This window comes from Sebastes fasciatus, chromosome 6, assembly GCF_043250625.1.
Source record: "Sebastes fasciatus isolate fSebFas1 chromosome 6, fSebFas1.pri, whole genome shotgun sequence".
NCBI classification, from domain to species: domain Eukaryota; kingdom Metazoa; phylum Chordata; class Actinopteri; order Perciformes; family Sebastidae; genus Sebastes; species Sebastes fasciatus.
In genome coordinates this window covers 25,796,760-25,816,178 of record NC_133800.1, presented here as the reverse complement: position 1 = coordinate 25,816,178, position 19,419 = coordinate 25,796,760, and the positions used below count along the sequence as shown (strand labels likewise).

The window sequence follows — 19,419 nt, the reverse complement described above, 5'->3', positions numbered from 1 at the left end:
ACAATTTGCAACTGCACAATGTGTTCAAGAGTTATGGCAGTTTCTCTCCAATAAGCCACATCTGGAAGAATTTGGCAACCAACTGTATTAAACCACTATGGCCTATAAAAAATAAAATCTGGTGAAGTTTGGATGATATTTGTAGGACCGTTGCAAAAGCTCTCACAAAAAAAAAATTAAGTGGTCTATTCTTAAGACTTTTATTTAGAACCAACGGACAAATTGCACTTTCTACAACACCTAAGGCCTTTACACACCGGGGGCATGATGAACAAACGACACGAAAAGCCGAAATACTCACCTGAGAATGTTATATGTCTAGGGCTTTTATTGTGAAATGTAAGAACGGAATGAGTGGATCTGGTCTGCGCTGCCCTTGTCAGCGTTGAAAGGAGTAATAAAGTTTGCCGTCCTAGTTCGGACTATAGAGCCTCTGTGTTGTTGGTTCATAACTATAGGCGCAACTCAACCTGTTCTGCACAACGTGATTGGCTGATGTCTTTATTCACGGTGCGAAAGTTCAGAAAATCTGCCTCGTTCCGAGCTTTTTCGCCTCGTAATATTCACGATCTATGTGAAAGTATTAATGACAAAAATAACAATTCAGAAAAATATATTGACGTGTGTAAAGACCTTTAAGAAGACAAAATATATGGAGTGCTTTATAAATGCCCACATGGTGGCGCTATCCACACCATAACATAATCCTTTTGTCCTTAGCCAAAACCTTCTACAAAGTTTCACTGAAATCTGTGGAGCAACTTTTGATATATCCTGTTTACTATCAGACCAACAAATATTCAGGGCTGATAGAATAAGCTCAGGGGAGGTAATAATTATCACTACAGTTTATTACCTTTACATTTAAGTAAGATGAGAAGAAACAATTATGTTTATTGTCTTGAAAACAACCTTACTGCGCCTAAATTTACATCACTAACCTGCAGCTGAAGCTTGTGATGTTTCTCAAAGCGTTCATAGTGTTGGATACACTTCAGCATTTGAAATAGACAGTATCATGTCATCTCCAAACAGGTCATCGAGCTTTTCACTCAGCTGCACAAGAATCAATTTCTGACAGGGAAGGTTCAGTCGAGCGTGGACACCAAATGATTGACAGTGAGTTAAAGGAGAGGACAATGGCCATGTGCAATCAATCGGCCTGCAGCGCACTGTTTTTTTTTTTAGAGCAGCTCTATTTTTAAGTGGATGTATTGCGCTAAAGAATCAATATGAAAACTGTTACTGCAGTATGATAAGCTTTGGTTCTGAGAGGGAAAGAGCAACCTTGGCGAGGAAATATATAAGTTTAAAATAATTTTACGCTTACAAATGTAGATAAGACTTATCTAACTGTATGGGGTTTAGCCGAGCACCCTCGCCTTGGAAAAAAACAAAAAACAGTCATGCTGGGATCTACTGCAGCTGAGCCACTATTCATCAGCACCTGGCCACATGCTGCCAAATCTGTCCAAAAACTGAAATGCATTACTCTTATTGAAAGAAGAAATAACACAAGTTGTTCCAGTTCTTTCTCTGAAAGCTTTGTGCAGCATTCAGTTAGAATAGTCACAGTGGTGCATGTCTAAACCAGTGAGTCCAAAACAACAAAACACTTAATTGTTGGATGTCTTGCTGCTCACTTAGAGCTGAAATTAAAGGTTCAATCAGGTGCGTTCCATCTGCTTTCTATTTTCAAAGCATGGCTTTGTTTTGGTTTGTTGGCTCACTAATTAGGTGATAAATTGAAGTGTGTGTGATGCAACCTCAAAGCCCAAGCAAGCTGAGGTTAGGACATGAGATAAATACTCAAATAAAAGCCAGCACTCAATTATGGTCGGGTCTCAAAGAAAGTAAAGGTGAAAAACATTGAGGGGGGTGGAATTACTTATACAACAGCAATTCTGTCACATTAACCACTGTGCTGCTTTTCATCCATCCATCCATCCATCTTCAACCGCTTATCCGGGATCGGGTCGCGGGGGCAACAGCTCCAGCAGGGGACCCCAAACTTCCCTTTCCCGGGCCACATTAACCAGCTCTGACTGGGGGATCCCGAGGCGTTCCCAGGCCAGAGTAGAGATATAATCTCTCCATCTAGTCCTGGGTCTTCCCCGTGGTCTCCTCCCAGCTGGTCGTGCCTGGAACACCTCCCAAGGGAGGCGCCCAGGAGGCATCCGTGCTAGATGCCCGAACCACCTCAACTGGCTCCTTTCGACGCAAAGGAGCAAGGACTCTACTCCGAGTCCCTCACGGATGACTGAGCTTCTTACCCTATCTCTAAGGGAGACGCCAGCCACCCTCCTGAGGAAACCCATTTCGGCCGCTTGCACCCGCGACCTCGTTCTTTCGGTCATGACCCAACCCTCATGACCATAGGTGAGAGTAGGAACGAAGATTGAACGGTAGATCGAGAGCTTTGCCTTCCGGCTCAGCTCTCTTTTCGTCACAACGGTGCGGTAAAGCGAATGCAATACCGCCCCTGCTGCTCCGATTCTCCGACCAATCTCACGTTCCATCGTCCCCTCACTCGCGAACAAGACCCCGAGATACTTAAACTCCTTCACTTGGGGTAAGGACTCATTCCCTACCCGGAGGAGGCAAACCACCGGTTTCCTGCTGAGAACCATGGCCTCAGATTTAGAGGTGCTGATTCTCATCCCGACTGCGTCACACTCGGCTGCGAACCGATCCAGTGAGTGCTGGAGGTCGCAGACCGATGATGCCAACAGGACCACATCATCTGCAAAAAGCAGCGATGAGATCCTCAGCACACCGATCTGCAAACCCTCCTCCACCCGACTACGCCTCGATATCCTGTCCATGAATATCACGAACAGGATTGGTGACAAAGCGCAGCCCTGGCGGAGGCCAACCCCCACCGGAAACGAGTCCGACTTATTGCCGAGGATCCGAACACAGCTCTCGCTTTGGGCGTACAGGGATTGGATGGCCCTGAGAAGTGCCCCCCTCACCCCATACTCCCGCAGCACCCCCCACAGTATCTCCCGGGGGACCCGGTCATATGCCTTCTCCAAGTCCACAAAACACATGTAGACTGGATGGGCATACTCCCAGGCCCCCTCCAGGATCCTTGCGAGAGTGAAAAGCTGGTCCGTTGTTCCACGGCCAGGACGGAATCCGCATTGTTCCTCTTCGATCCGAGGTTCGACTATCGGCCGAACCCTCCTTTCCAGCACCTTGGAGTAGACTTTACCAGGGAGGCTGAGCAGTGTGATACCCCTGTAATTGGCACACACTCTCTGGTCCCCCTTTTTGAAAAGGGGAACCACCACCCCGGTCTGCCACTCCTTAGGCACTGTCACCGACTTCCACGCGGTGTTGAAGAGACGTGTCATCCAAGACAGCCCCTCCCCACCCAGAGCCTTCAGCATTTCTGGGCGGATCTCATCAACCCCCGGGGCTTTGCCACTGTGGAGTTGTTTGACTACCTCAGTGACTTCCACCAGGGTAATTGATGATGGTCCCCCATCAGCTTCCAGCTCTGCCTCTACCATAGAGGGCGTATTGGTCGGATTCAGAAGTTCCTCAAAGTGCTCCTTCCACCGCCCGATTACCTCCTCAGTTGAGGTCAACAGTGTCCCATCCTTACTGTACACAGCTTGGATGGTTCCCCGTTTCCCCCTCCTAAGGTGCCGGATGGTTTTCCAGAAGCACTTTGGTGCCGACCGAAAGTCCTTCTCCATGGCTGCTCCGAACTCCTCTCACACCCGCTGCTTTTCAATCACTTCTAATTTGTCTTTACACTTCCTACAGATGTTTTACAATCAAAGCCTATAAGCCCCTTTGAGTTGCTGGAACGCGTTTAATTTGAAACATCTGGCCAGAAAGAGTTGAGTTTAGCAGACAGTAATTATACACTGGTAAAAAAAAAAAAAAAACTTATAGGAGGAGCAATTGGAACTCAGAGCAAGAATAGTGACTATGACAGGACTGGGATGGATGTGATGCTGTGGACTATACATTATACTGAATTTATCAGTCTAACAGGTAAACACGGAGAAGCTTCGAGTTTGAATCGACAGCAGCCTGGTCTAAGGTTTTAAACCTAGCCCTGTCTTAGATTGTCAGGTTAGACTAGTCCATCCATAACTTTTACCTCACTATTTCAACTGTTTATCCATTACATTTAGCTCACTATTTCAATTTCTATCCTTAACTTTTTGGGATTCTTGTACCATATTCTTGAATTGTTTCTGAACATTTTTAACGGTTCTAACAACCATTGGACTTATTGTGTGGTGTCGCTGTTTGCTGTGGCATCTGTCATTTTTTCTCTTCTGTTAAGTGTCTTTTTTCACCCTTATTACATGGCTGTGTCAAATACACGATTCTGATTGGTCAATCACGGCATTCTGCAGTCTGTAATTTCTGTATAGCAGACCGTTGCTATGTATAACAGACCGTTGCTATGGGCGCAGTTCTGATGTCAGACTCTGGCGGACCGTTTTTGTGTCAAAATATTGATTTCTTCAATAAGTAGCCGTGTAATAAACGGGATAATTTACAGCTAGCGGGTCATTGTTGGGCGATGAGAGACCGCTTTGCTTTGCGTCCTGTCTGGGATTCTTTCACAACCATAACCACAACTGTACATTATCCCTTACATAATGCATTGCATGACAGGCTATCTAAGTCAGTCTTACATGAGTCGCCCATTGGGAAGCTTTATGGGTAAAATGGGTAAATTCACATGTAAATCTGACTTAAAGTTATATTTAAGACAAAGACTAGGTTTACTTTCATGCAACTGGCCCCAGTAACGACAGCAAATTAAGAATACAGGGAAGCTTCTTCTTGAAATCTGATCAAATAGACTTTTAAAGCAGAGGATTAGGTGATTAAGGTTTGTCTCTGATATAAGCCTTTTCCAGTAAACACCTGGTTCTCTCTGCAATTGAGGTAAATAAATAAAGGCCCCAGGCCAGAAATCCATTTTGAAAAACACCTTAATGTCGTAATTAGGATAGCAATATTGAGTCTCTGTTCAGTGTCTGACATTAGTGTCACCTCTTCTTTCATTTCCTGACAGCACTTACGACTGTCTCTTGGATGACCCCTTCAAACACGACTGGCCGCAACTCCCTGAGCTTCCTGGCATCAACTACTCGATGGACGAGCAGTGTCGATTTGACTTTGGAGTGGGCTATAAGATCTGCACCTCAGTGAGTACAGCCCTCAGGCTTCCATTTAGAGGATAGGTACTACCTCCAAGTACCCTGTCCCCAAAAACGTGTCTGTAAGTGAAACTCAGCACAGAAAAGATGAAAAAATAGAATCCATTTCCTCTAAAAGATCTATGAAAAGAAATGGTACTCAAGATGAGCAGAGCAGAGAAGATCTGGTGGGCTTTTTTTACGGAAAGACGTGCAGGAGATGATGATGGCAGCCTCCAGAGAAACTGACTTTTACATATCAGCATACGAGCAGAATTAGATGAGCACTTCAAACAGACATCTGCCTACTTTACCGCAGACACACCTGCTATACTGATATATCTCTGCAGATGGCTGATAAATATTCACTCACTATTTTCTGTCATCAGTCACATCACCTTGATCTACACCGGCTTATAATTGATGTCACATTTCTATGGAAGGGATGAGTAAAGATGCTAATTAGAGTCTTGATATAACAGAAATAAAAAAATACATTTTATCATCAAAAGATCTGTCACCCTGCAAAACACGGGAGAATTAATATTTTATCATTTGCTTTTTTATGTTTTTAAGCCTTTCTTTTATCAAACTATTTCATGTTTGAATAGTTGAAAATGCTAAATAAGTGATAGAAAGAGTTCTTTATTTTTGACTTCTGATGAGTGGGAGTACAAGCTACAAAAGTGAGTTTAAAAAGTCATCCTGATGTGTAGTAGATTTGATGATGAAGTTGATCTTGTCAGGTCATGCGGAAAACATCATGCCCTCTCAACAAGACCTCTTTCTGTCACAAATCAAGTTAAAAAAACTTCGAAACTTGCAGGGGATGAGTCATCTTCCGTTGACCTTTTTGGAGAGCATGTGTGAGGACTGGGCAGAGACCTTTGGGGGGTGGGGGGGTTCTGACTCAGATCTTCACTTGATGACTAAGCTCTTGAATTTAAATCAAGGTTGAAATTTCTTTGAAAGCATTTCGGATTTGTACGGCCAGACTCTTGGATATCTGGCCTCACTGGGGATGTGAGTTGCATCGTTTTATTTCAAAATATAAAAGAATCAGGAGGTCAGTTGGCTCCGTCTGAGGTTCAATACCTTCCTGCTGTATCTTTCAGTTGAACCAGAGAGTCTATGTTGCAGTTTATTCTTTGCAGAAATACTCTGAAGGTAAGTTTTTGGTCCTATACGTGGTTTCTCATCATATCATACTTTAACCTTTTTGTATTTCTTTTTTATACACACCAAAACTTCTCCGACCAGCCACTGCGTAGGAAATGTAATTCACTTTTTCTTTATCAGTTCAGGATTTGATAAAACTTGAGCAGTATCCAGAGACATTACCAGTGGCGGAGAAAGTATTAAGATCCTTTACTTAAAGCTGCGTTATCATTTTTTTATACAGTATGTGGAAGGTGTTGCTCTTCAAGTGACAATCCCACCGAGAATTATCAATCGACTCTGCTGTTCCCCTCAGTTCTACGGAGCATTTCAGCTCATTCTTTTGGTTTTCCGGCTCTTAACTTTATGGTTTGATCTCACTGCTCTCCGTGGCCTTGTTTCCTGGCGCAGCAGGCGGCTGTTGTCAGTGACAAATCTCTGATAAACTCAGTGTACTCCGCCTGCCCAGCACACAGTGGGAGACAGATAAAGTTAGCGACTAGCTGATGAACTTAGTGGAGCGTTGAGCAGCCACATATTTCCCTCAACTGGTAGAAACCAATAACAGACCAAAATGAGAGTGAATATTGGACTTTGATTTACCAGGTGGCAACACCTGTTGCTTTTTTGATCTGCTGTATATGTAAATAAGCAACAATTTGCTACCAAGTTTGTCATTTCAATAATACCACAATGTAAAAATACTTCATTATAAGTAAAAGTCCTTCGTTCAAAATTTAGTTTGAGTAAAAGCCCTTAATCTTTTTAGTGTTGAGCTAATCTCAATTCATGTATTTACTGTAGGGAACTTTAAACTGTTACGATGCATGAAATTTTATAAAGTGATTGCGATTGTTATGATCTTAATCTCTAATGTGATTTATAACTACATCTATGAAAAGTTTTATATTTCCCATTTAAATGTAGTGGAGTAGAAGTATGAAAAAAACATCAAATGGAAATACTCAAAGTCCTGTAGAGTACATTGAATACCATTCTTAAGAGCAGAACTAAAGGAAATGTACAGTAAATGAACTTTACTTTCCACTAGTGTCCTTTACCCAGCTCTCCCACTCTCAGTGTGGGCTGAAAGAAACACTCGCTGACTTTTGATCAAACTGCTGTAAAGACGTCTGCTGGATCTGTACTGAGAAGTCCAGCTTGAGAAATGAAAATGATGTTTGCTTACAGCACCCTGTAAATGTGTTTTTTATGTAGACAGAAGTGTATTGATTTAGGACATGTTAATTGATTCACCTTTTATATAATAAACTCAACTAAAGTACATGCTCGCTGTCATGTTCATTCAATTAGCTCATACAAAACTGGAAACGTAGTAAACGTTCACTAACGTACAAATAAATCAATTCGCTTCTTGCACCTGCAATGAAAAAAATCACAATTCAGTCCTGTCATTGCCAAGGTCAGCAGATAACTGCCTTTACCCCGAAGGCTCACCTTATGTTTACAGCTCCAAGTCTCAAGTCACTTATTGGCAAATTGATTTGACCTGTACATTCCAAAGCATTAGTCAAAATAATAATGGATGCATAGTGGATCAGCGTTAAGATCTCACAGCACAAAAAAACCTTTTGATTCAAGGCCCTTTGTAGGTGAATTCTGCACATCTGTTTTGATCTATAAAGGCTGCTTTAGGTTCCTCTTGTCTGTCTGTGATCACACTGTAACAGACCAGCAGCCTGTCTCAGTTCGCTGTTTTCCACCAAGTGTCTGCAGGGAGATTTCAAGCCATGCGAAGAAACCACTGAAAAGAAAAGAAAAAACAGTGTTTGAATGTTGTGGCTGGCTGTTTGATTCCTCTGTGTGATTCAACAAAAACACACGGATGGACAATATGATACAATCTGTATCATGATGAAATAGATTTACCTCAATAATTATTATTTTACATCAATATATTTCCTGTATTTCTTTTCTTATTTTGGCTCACTTGTGATGTTTATCCTGTTTAATTACAGTTCACAGTCAGGTTGATGTTCATATTTTGCCATTTATGTTAACATTATTTGAGTTTGGCGTCATGGCTCTGTACATGTGATGGTCTGGACCAAAGCCTGACTCAGATTGTACTCGAAGCCCACAAATCCCTCAGCATTTGATGGATATGAACTGGGGTTGTCAATCGATTCAAATATTTAATTGAGATTAATTGCAATTTAATTACACATTTTTTATCTGCTCAAAATGTACCTTAAAGGGAGATTTGTCAAGTATTTAATACTCTTATCAAAATGGGAGTGGGCAAATATGCTTGCTTTATGCAAATGTATGTATATATTTATTATTGGAAATCAATTAACAACACAAAACAATGACAAATATTGTCCAGAAACCCTCACAGGTACTGCATTTAGCATAAACAATATGCTTATATCATAACATGGCAAACTCAAGCCCAACAGGCAACAACAGCTGTCAGTGTGTCAGTGTGCTGACTTGACTATGACTTGCCCCAAACTGCATGTGATTATCATAAAGTGGGCATGTCTGTAAAGGGGAGACTCGTGGGTACCCGTAGAACCCATTTTCATTCACATATATTGAGGTCAGAGGTCAAGGGACCCCTTTGAAAATGGCCATGTCAGTTTTTACTCGCCAAAATTTTGTGTTAGTTTGGAGCATTATTAACCTCCTTCTCGACAAGCTAGTATGACATGGCTGGTACCAATGGATACATTAGGTTTTTTAGTTTCATATGAAACCAGTATCTTCACTTTAGCTTTAAAACTGAACCCGCTACAACCTTAAAATCACAAGTTTTGTTAATGGACTAAAGAAATTACTGGCGTTAAAACAACTTTGCATAACACATTATTATCGCATTAACTTTGACAGCCCTAATATGAACATATATTTAGATAAACATGTACATATAACTAAATGTTGATACAGTGGGAGGCTCCAGTGGAGGGAATTGAATTGCTGACAGCAGGCTGTGGTGTATCAGAGCTCAGGTTTGGTGTATGGGGCTAGAATAAGCTGCAAATATTTATAAGACAGTTTAATGCCAGCCTGAGCTGACACAATGCTCCAATATGAGCATATAAAGATACTGGACTTTCAGCTGATTGGTTGGTTGTTCTGTCTATTGTCCATTTATAGAAAAAATGCGATGTAAGTAAATTTAGGATGATAAGAGATTCACGATGTAATTTGATAGATTTGGTTTATTGTGCTCTTTTCTCTGAGGCACGCTGGTACCAGAAATCCCCTAAAGGCTGTGGGAAATCATTGTATTGCAGAGCGATTTGAAGATCTCGAGATTACTCAAGTGAAAACGCTGGCAGTCGCACAGCTCATTTTGATTGTGTGCTGGCAAATTGTCTCGATGGGAAGAGGCACTGAACTGATTTAAATTTAGAGACTTAAGTGTTGCTCTGCTGTAGTGCTCCTAGGTGACACCAGTTTTTAACACAAACCCGGCGACGGCATCCTCCTTGGATTTTATGGACTATAATTTGATTCCATGCTGGCATGCTGAACTGCATTGCGTCACTCCATTTCCCTTCAAGTCTTCTTAACAGTGCATAAGCAGCAGGAACCTCTTCCTCCTCTTATCTCTGTGCTGGATAAGCCACATATGCTGACACTGAATCCTGAAAAAAATAGAGACTTTTCGAGAACAATTCAATCAAACAGTCATAAAGTCACATCATGCAGACATAAAAAAAAACATCCCTCCTTGTTCTTTTGTAAAGCTTTATTTTGCACAAGAATGAAATAAAATCTAGGAAATCCTTTGTTTCCAATTATTCTGAACGCTCATTGAAATTAATAATCACCAACATACATATCAGGGATCTGCTAGCCTCATTTCCAGTGCAACAGCAAATATTGAGAAGCCTTATGAGAGCAAAAAAATAAGAAAAATTAGAAACATTGTCATGCCCATGTACAGAAGAATGAAAGAAGAAGTGAGAATGAGAACACAGTGTGCAGGTATTTTTTTTGTCCTTTTGTGTACTTTCAAAGATGATTGCCTTATGAAAAAAGACCTCATGTATTCAGGTGGTAACAGATATGTTGTATTTCGTTGCCGGCAACTACAAAATTACTGCTTCGGATGTGTTTAAAAATCCATCTTGAGGAGGTTAGAATAAAGACTTGCATACCCAGTATTTTTTTATGCAGAGAGAAGCTAAAATATTTTGTAAGAAGAGAGATCCCTGCTCACTGAATGGGTACATCAAATTAAGGATTCAGTTCTTTTCTTAATATGTGAAGGATTTGCCAAAGTAGGGAAATAATCTTGTTTCTATTCACCTTTGGAATAAAACGTCGCTGACTGAAACACAAAAAAAAAAAGTTGCTGTTGCTGGCAACAAGCAAAATAATGGCAGATTTTACACTTGGTTTAATGGGAATATATTTAAACCCAGAGCAACACTAAATGACTTGTTAAGGCAGGTATTTTTTTGCGGTATGGAGGCTATAACTAAAGTATGCATTGATTTTATATTTGAAAATAAGATTTAGTTTCTTTAATTTCACGTTTAAAGGAACAGTGTGTAACAATTAGGGGGATCTATTGGCAGAATGGAAGATAATATTAATAAGTATGTTTTCTTTAGTGTATAATAACCTGAAACTATGAATTGTTTTGTTTTCGATACCTTAGAATGAGCTGTTTATATAGGGAGCGGGTCCTCTTCACGGAGTCCGCCATGTTTCTACAGTAGCCCAGAACCACAAACCAAACTCTGTTAACTTTTCCTGCTTGGGCCGGAGTCGATAACATTACTTGCTCCATCGCCGCCGCTCTCTCTCTTGCTTCACCACTCACTTCATACACACACTCTGCGCCCTAGGCTCTGCTCCAGATGACTCTAGAGAGGGCCATTGGTGTTTTCACGTCGGCCACCGTAGTTCTCCAATACGCTTGGCACACAGGAGAGGCTTCGGTTGGTTGTAATCTCCTCACCACACCGCTAGATACTGCCATATCCTACACACTGGGCCTTTAACAAACAGGTAGCTGTTTCCTTTCAAACTAGATGCGATTAGCAGACCGCAGTGACTGATCACTGGTCTGCTGCCGCCAAGCGAAGGATTACAACCACACAATCTTTCAGTTGTTTTCGCCAAAGCCCGCCCTCACTCTAACACACACACACACACACACAAACACACACACACACACTCTCCGAATTGAGTCCAACAGGATGACAGGATAAGCAGTCATAGCCAAAATATACCACTGTGGAGTAAAGTCTTATAGCATCTGCATATTTTGAACAATTGAGGTCGGCCTCCCTAGTTAGCCTCAAGTGACCGACATGCAGTTTCCCAAACTTCTTAAGTAAACAAAAGAGACAGTAATTGGGGCCGCTGTACAGCAATTGTGCATCGAAGCCCAGTGGATTATTTTTGTGTCACAAGCTAAACAGGATTTTGTTTGTTAAGAAAAAAGCCATTCAGTCCAGCTAATTGTTTTGTGTGCCTATGCAAACAAAGAGCCACTCGCCAAAGTAGTTAAACAAGATTGGAGAAGGAGACGTGGCTGCTGCAGACATACTCTGAGAGTCCTATTAATCCCTGCAGGTGTTTTAGTTCTTTCTATCAAGTGTTATTAAGTGGGATGGACAGAGGAAGCGGTTCTAAATCAGTGACCCCATCATGGTGGTCTGAACACTAATTGGCCCTTCATTTGTTGATGATTAATGGTCTGAATTTCCACCAGGTACCATAACGTATTTACCCTAAACATGATCTTTCCCTGATGTTAACTATACCATACAGTAGTTCCCATGTGCAGTTATGGTGGAAATAAATCATTTTGATCATTGAAACGAATTTGTGTTTTCCAATATCGACGTTCTGCCTGTGTCATCGACATTTGGTTGCAACTGCTGCACAATTTGTTCAATATTTGAATATGTCAGTTTGTGTGAAATAGGCCACACCTACAATAAAAAAGAGTCCATTTTTGGGGCCCTCATCCAAACATGTTAGAGGTGAAAATAGTACAAAAGCATACAAATTGTCTTGAGCCAAGGAAGCCAAGAACCACAGACTGAATATAAGAAGTGAACGTAGTCACCGTGACCTCACCCATCGGTTTGTGGACTGCCGTTTTGAAGCCTCAAGTTTCGGCATTTTGTCCGTCACCATCTTGGTTTTATGCCGTTGCCATCTTGGTTTTTTGGAACCAGAAGTGACACGAGAGGGGTGGAACTAAGTACAACCGAATGCTGAAAGACATTTTTAGGCAACCAAATTGTTATAATTAACTTTCTTGAACTGAAAACACACCGTGAAAGGGTTAAAGTTGTAAGACGAAAAATCTGACAACTCCCAGACCGGACAACGCCGTGGTAGCGACCTGTCAATCACAAGGTAGCCACGCCCTAAAGCATACCCTGCTTTATGGTCTATTTGACTCTAAATGGGACCATCATTTACTAAATGAACATCATGCTGTATTGAAGAAGACTTGGAACTAGCGATTGAGACCATAAACTCATGTTTACAATGTTTACTGAGGTAATAAATCAAGTGAGAAGTAGGCTCATTTTCTCATAGCTATTTGTCACATGCTTTCATATGCAGTACACCAGCTCATTAAACTTACCACGAGATTTTCCTCTTCTGTGTTTCAGTTTCGTACGTTTGACCCGTGTAAACAGCTGTGGTGCAGTCACCCCGACAACCCCTACTTCTGCAAAACCAAGAAAGGGCCGCCTCTCGATGGGACCGAGTGTGCTCCTGGAAAAGTAAGTTTGTCTGTCACTGTATATGTGGTACTACATGGCCAAAAGTCTGTGTTTAAGTGCAATCCATATTGTTTACATATTGCATTGGTATACAGTAAGAGGGGTGTAATGTAATATGTGCGTAGCGAGTGTGTGGTTGAGTGACAGAGAGAGATGTGCGCAGAGCAGATCAGCTGTTTGGCGATCATCGGAGCAGAGAAGGAATAAGCAGTTAAGTTGTCTCGTGTTAAGTGTAGCCCACAGTCTCACACACACACACACACTTTTTGCCCACATAATCACTTGTGAAATTAATCTGCCACTTCTGATCAGTATTAGGCATCTTACTGGGGACCAGGGAGACGGCGTTTCACGGTTCACGGTTACCTCTGCCGTGATGTCAGGTCTGGGCTTGGCCATTCAGGGCCTATAGTTCTCTTCATTTTGAATTGCCAGTTGGTTTTATGGTTATGATGTCTATCAAAGAGGAGTACAGGGTGCGGTTTCACACATCAACACACACAGAGACAGTCCTGCAAAATGTCAGGCGCACCGGTGCGACCAATGAAAATGTTTAATCGCACTTGACAGATTTTCACACTTGACGAAATGGTCACTCTGTGGAGCTCTGGTTCCAGTTCATCCCAAAGGTGTTGTGTGGGGTTGAGTTCAGGGTTGTGTGCAGTCCAGTCAAGTTATTCCACATTAAAATGGGTAAACCGATGTAGAACTGATCTGGGAAGAACCCTCCCCAAACTGTTGACACAAAATTGGAAGCACACTGTTGTCTAAAATACCACTGTATTATGTAAAATGTAAAACTGGAACTAAGTAGCGTAGCCCAAACCTTAAAAAAACCCCGCCCCAGACCAAAAGTACACAAACACTCCTCACCACATACATTTGGCCATGTAGTGTATTCTCATATTTTCCCTGTATAGTCATTTACTGAGACTAGAGAGGATTTTTTTTAATGTTTGGCTGACCTTTCCTCTCTCCTGTCATCCTCTGTAGTGGTGCTACAAAGGTCACTGCATGTGGAAAAACCCTAATCAGGTCAAACAAGATGGCGCCTGGGGCTCCTGGAGCAAATTTGGCTCCTGCTCGCGCTCCTGTGGAACTGGAGCTCGCTTCCGAACACGTCAGTGCAACAACCCGGCGTGAGTGACAAAAGCAACAATAACACGATTTGATACTGTGTGGCATCATGAATGAAAGTAGAAATAATGGAGGATGCTGATTCTAGCTGGCAGGTATAATTGAATAATTTAATTTTGTAGATAATCTTAAATTAATCCTGTCCAATATTGAGTTAAGGGATTCATAGTAAGGGTTTTAATTAGGCTGTCTTCACCAGAAATAAGACAGCATTGGTTGTTTGTTCAAACACTTTAAATTATCTATTTTTACATTATTCTGACAAGCAACCTCTTGCGATCGTGATGTGAGAGTAATGACTGTTCTCCATCTCATACTAACATTCAGCTGTGCTTTCTTCTAACCATGACAGCTTTCCTAACTTAACCAATGACTATGATGTTTCCCTAAACCTAACAAAGGAGGTTTAGTTTCCTAAACTTAAAGGAATAGCTTGACAGTTTGGGAAATCATGTCTACAGACAGTAGGGATGCTGATTCAGTGTAGGGCTGCAACTAACAATTATTTTCATTGTGAATTAATCTATTGATTATTTTCTTGATTAATCGATTAGTAGTTTGATCTATAAAATGTCAGAAAATGGTGCCGATCATTGATTCCCAAAACCCAAGATGACGTCCTCAAATATCTTGTTTTATTCACAACTCAAAAATATTCAGTTAACTCTCATAGAGGAGTAAAGAAACCAGAAAATATTCACATTTAAGAAGCTGGAGTCAGAGAATTTTTACTTGTTTTTTTTTCTTAAAAAATTACTCAGATTGATTAATCGATTAACAAAATAGTTGGTGATTAATTTAATAGTTCAAAACTAATCGATTAATTGTTGCAGCTCTAATTCAGTGCAAGTGTGGACATTTAATAAATCCGACTTTCATGCAGGAGACTGCAGTCTCAGAGGGAACGATCAGCAAATGCGACTCAGCCGTTCAGTATTTAAACTGTTGAGGAAAAAGGCGGGTCCAGTGTGCAGATCCGCCTGGTGTCAGCATTGAGTCCGCTATTTGACAGTGCCCTCTCTGGAGGCGGGCCGGATCCGTGGCGCATAGCCGAAATGAGAGGACGCTAGGGCGGATGTACCGACCTGGGGGCGGATCCGCCTGGTGTCAGCATTGAGTCCGCTGTTTGACAGTGCCCTTTATGGAGGCGGGCCGGATCCGTGGCGCATAGCCGAAATGAGTGAGACACTAGGGCGGATGTACCGACCTGGGGGCGGATCCGCCCCTGAGTCTACTGCTATCTGGGTGTAATTCACGCCCCGTTAAAGTCCAACAGTTCCAGTTGCACATGTCCACTTCTTTTGAACCATAGCAGTCTTTGCCTAACTTTACCAAGTGTTATATGCACAGGTAAATATTCTGTGGTAATTGCCAAAATGGCTTTAGAAAGGAGAATGTTCAGGGTCAGATTTAAAGGAGACATATCGTGTTTATTTTAAGGTTCATACTTGTATTTTGGGTTTCTACTTGAACGTGTTTACATGTTTTAATGTTCAAAAATACATTATTTTTCTCACCCTCTGTCTAAAACGCTCCGTTTTAGCGCCTGTCCCCCTCCCGAAAAAGCCCAGTCTGATCTGATTAGTCAGGGTTTGTCTTCCACATCAGCACTGTCGCCGTCTTCACAGCGTCCCTGCAGCCGGGGACTCACTGTGTGTGTCAACTATATGTTTAGCTGCACTTCTACCGGTGACTGTATAGTTGTGACATCACAACCTTACAGAAGTCCTGACGACATTTAAAAGCACAGTTTCTGAATACGGGCTGTGTGCATTTCTCCATGGATTTTGATACTTTCACAGTATTTATATAGAACCTAGACCTGCTTTATAGTCAAGAGACTTGGAAATCTAATTTTCTATAATATGAGACCTTTAGATATTGTAATATTATATTGAATTGTAGGTGGGTAATATTAATGTATGGGAGCAGTAGTGGTAATGGTCAATTAGCTGCATTTGTAAGCCATGACAAACAGTTCTTTAAAGAAACTCTCAGGGCTCCAAAGAGGCTCCAAAGAGGCTAAATGTTTTTTTGCCCAAACTGCAGGTGCAGTCTTAAAAAACAATCCCAATCTTTCATATAACTTTCTTCACATCACTTTTCACAGTCTTAGTTATAAAGAACCGCTCACAGTCTGATCAGCTCTGATATTGGTCCGTTTCCTTCCTCCAGGCCCTCCAACGGTGGCCAGGACTGCCCAGGAGTAAACTACGAGTATCAGCTGTGCAACACTGACGACTGCCCCAAGCACTTCGAAGATTTCCGAGCCCAGCAGTGTCAGCTCCGCAACTCCCACTTCGAGTTCCAAAATGCCAAACACCATTGGCTGCCCTACGAGCATCCCGACGGTAAGCCAGGAAAATGTCAACAGATTGTTTTGTTCCTGCGTGACGCTGGTGAGTGTTTTTTTTTTTTCATGACAAAGCACAGCAATGAAAGTTGATTCTCACAGCCAGAACTGAAGAAAGGTATTGTATATTCATAACAGTTCCCAGCTGGTTTAGACAGTTTCAATATAGGGACCAGGCTCTTTTATGCAAAGACAACTTTTTCAATAGTGTATTTTTTGTCTGCTTTTCTTTCTTATTTTCAGTTTTTGTATTTGGTTCCTTTTGTATTCTTCTTTTCCTTTTTTTTGCTCTCCCCATCACTGTGCCAGCATGCAGAGTTAAACGTCACCATCCAAGCTGAAAATGTGCCCTTTCTGAAAAGGCGATTGATCTTTACATACAGATACAAAACTTTTATCCTATCCTCAACCTCTACTCTTTATCAGACTTTGCTTTTATCTGGCTTTGCTCCACGGGGCTCATCGCGCCTAAATTGGCCTGGGTTTTCAAAGTCAGTCATGTAGAAAAGAAGTAGGAAAACCTACTGAGAAAAACTGCAGGGAGGCGAGACTTGAAAGTGGAAAACCCATTGTTCTGTCGAAGGTAAAGAGCTTTTCTAAAGAGTGTAGTGCCTTTAGGTATAATAGAAAGTTCATGTGGTTTTATACAAGGTCATATTTATGGGTGTGAATTCAGATATTTTCTGTTAATGTCGGGACTTAATATTTACATTTTATATTGGCGTGTATGCACAAATGACTTACTTTAGTGGGTTCCATCAATATTTTCTTATTTCACAAATGTTTGTAGTAGGGCTGTCGAAGTTAATGCGATAATACATTAATGCAAATTTGTTTTAATGCCCCTAATTTCTTTAACGCATTAACGCAACTCACGATTTTTAGGTTGCAGCAGACTCAGTTTTAAAACTAGAGTGAAGATACTGGCATCATATCAAACTACAAAAAGCTAAGGAATCCATTCCATTCAAAACATGCACAGTATTACACTCTGAAAAGCAATCAAAATAATCTGCAAACAAAAATTCAGCTTGTATTCAAACTCTTTTTTCTTGCTTTGCCTTTATGAAACTCAGGCACCACAATATTATTTTCTTACTTTGTCCTCGCCGTGCATCGTTGCGTTTGGTTGTTTTAAAGGGAGGACAAGTGTACAGCAGCTGCGGGGGGACTATTACTGTTACATAAGTTAAGTTTTGCATACTGTATGTACTGCTTTTTATATTCATTATGCCACTGTGACGAGGACTCTCATTTATATCTTGCAGCCAGAGACCACAATTATTTTTTGCCAGCATTTGTCGTGTTGGTGGGTGTTAATCACGAGATGGTAGTTGTAATCCCTGCAGCAACAACACTGGAAAAATGTTTCAGTTTTTTAGGCAAAAACATTAAATATGTAGGTCATTTAGATGTTGCCAATTAAAAAGGAAGAGTGCATGGATTTAGAGCTCTAAACTGGTACAATCTCACATAAATAAATAGAGCCTTTCTGTGAATTGTTTTTTATATAATGTGAGTCAGGATCTTTTAATGTTACATAGAGATATGTTTTACTTTGGAAAGTACGAAAGAGATTATGTAAAAACTACACATTAATAATCAATGACATTTTAAAAAGTCTTTAATAATATTCTTGTTTTTCCAAGTTTGAATTGTCTACCTAATAATTCTACAACTATCTGTTGTCTTGTAGCCAACAAGAGATGCCACTTGTACTGCCAGTCAAAGGAGACGGGAGACGTGGCGTACATGAAGCAGCTGGTGCATGATGGGACACGATGCTCCTACAAAGATGCCTACAGTATCTGCGTGCGTGGAGAGTGTGTGGTAAGGACGTGTTAAAACTACCCAACTTTGACATATTAAAAGCTGCATCAGGTAATCGTGCACATTAGCGGCCCCAGGCTGTTTGAGTTTTGACAGCTTTGAAGGACTTCATTATATTACACAGTGTGATGTTGGTAAACTGCACAATCAGCAGCAGGGTCAACTTTGAAAGTGCTATGATTTGATCCAGAGGGCTGTTTTATTATACAAAAGAAGCTTTATAATAAAGTTTTGATTCATTACTAAAAATGTGGCCTCAGATTTCCCCCCTGACAGTAACAATTAATTAAAGCAGAATATTAAAGATAGGGTCGACGATGTTGAAAGCTAGCATAATTTGAAAGTAGCATAGCCTCAGGAGCTCCGTCTAAACCCCCCCCCCCTCGGGGCTCCTTCCAAGGCAACGCCCCCCACACATACATGCACGAGCACCGCCGCATCGTAACTACTTCACAGACACAGAATGGAGAGAGGACCTCAACTCAACGCTACCTCATGACAAGTAACCACGGCAGTGTTACTTTTGGCTGAGTTTTCTCTTCCATTCTCCAGTAAACTTGCGGCGGCGACGCGCTTTGAGTTCAGGCTGGTTCCCGCCAAGGGTAGAGTACGAGCAGGGAGGCGGGGAGGCATCTGATTGGTTCTTTCCAAGAGGACCGCGAGGCAGTGATTGGTAGACGTTTTTACAGGATTACAGCAGCTACAGATGACGGCTCTTTTCCGGCCCTTTCTCAGAGCTCATAAGTAATGGATCGCTGTCGGGGTGTAAAGACCATTTCAACCAATATAACAAATAGTGTATACTGGATAACATCGTCAACCCTGCCTTTAATAGAACATGTCACTCCTGTTGCAGTCTTTTTTTTCATTAAACATGCTGCTATGTATAACAGACCGTTGCTGTGGGCGCAGTTCTGATGTCGGACTCTGGCGGACTGTTTTTGTGTCAAATTATTGATTTATTAAGTAAGAAGCCGTGTAATAAGCGGGGTAATGTACAGTTAGCGGGTCATTGATTTGAAATAAACTC

The 19,419-nt window shown here is 41.5% G+C and overlaps 1 protein-coding gene across 3 annotated transcripts in view; it reads left to right on the top strand.

The window, feature by feature from the left end:
- Positions 1-19,419, top strand: part of adamts3 (ADAM metallopeptidase with thrombospondin type 1 motif, 3) — a 168,572-nt gene that overhangs the window by 108,759 nt on the left and 40,394 nt on the right. For all 3 annotated transcript variants that reach the window (XM_074638806.1, XM_074638807.1, XM_074638805.1), the window contains 5 exons: positions 5,054-5,186; positions 12,956-13,069; positions 14,063-14,208; positions 16,382-16,557; positions 18,256-18,389. In XM_074638806.1, coding sequence (XP_074494907.1) covers positions 5,054-5,186; positions 12,956-13,069; positions 14,063-14,208; positions 16,382-16,557; positions 18,256-18,389 — 703 coding nt within the window. The remainder of the gene's footprint in view (positions 1-5,053; positions 5,187-12,955; positions 13,070-14,062; positions 14,209-16,381; positions 16,558-18,255; positions 18,390-19,419) is intronic.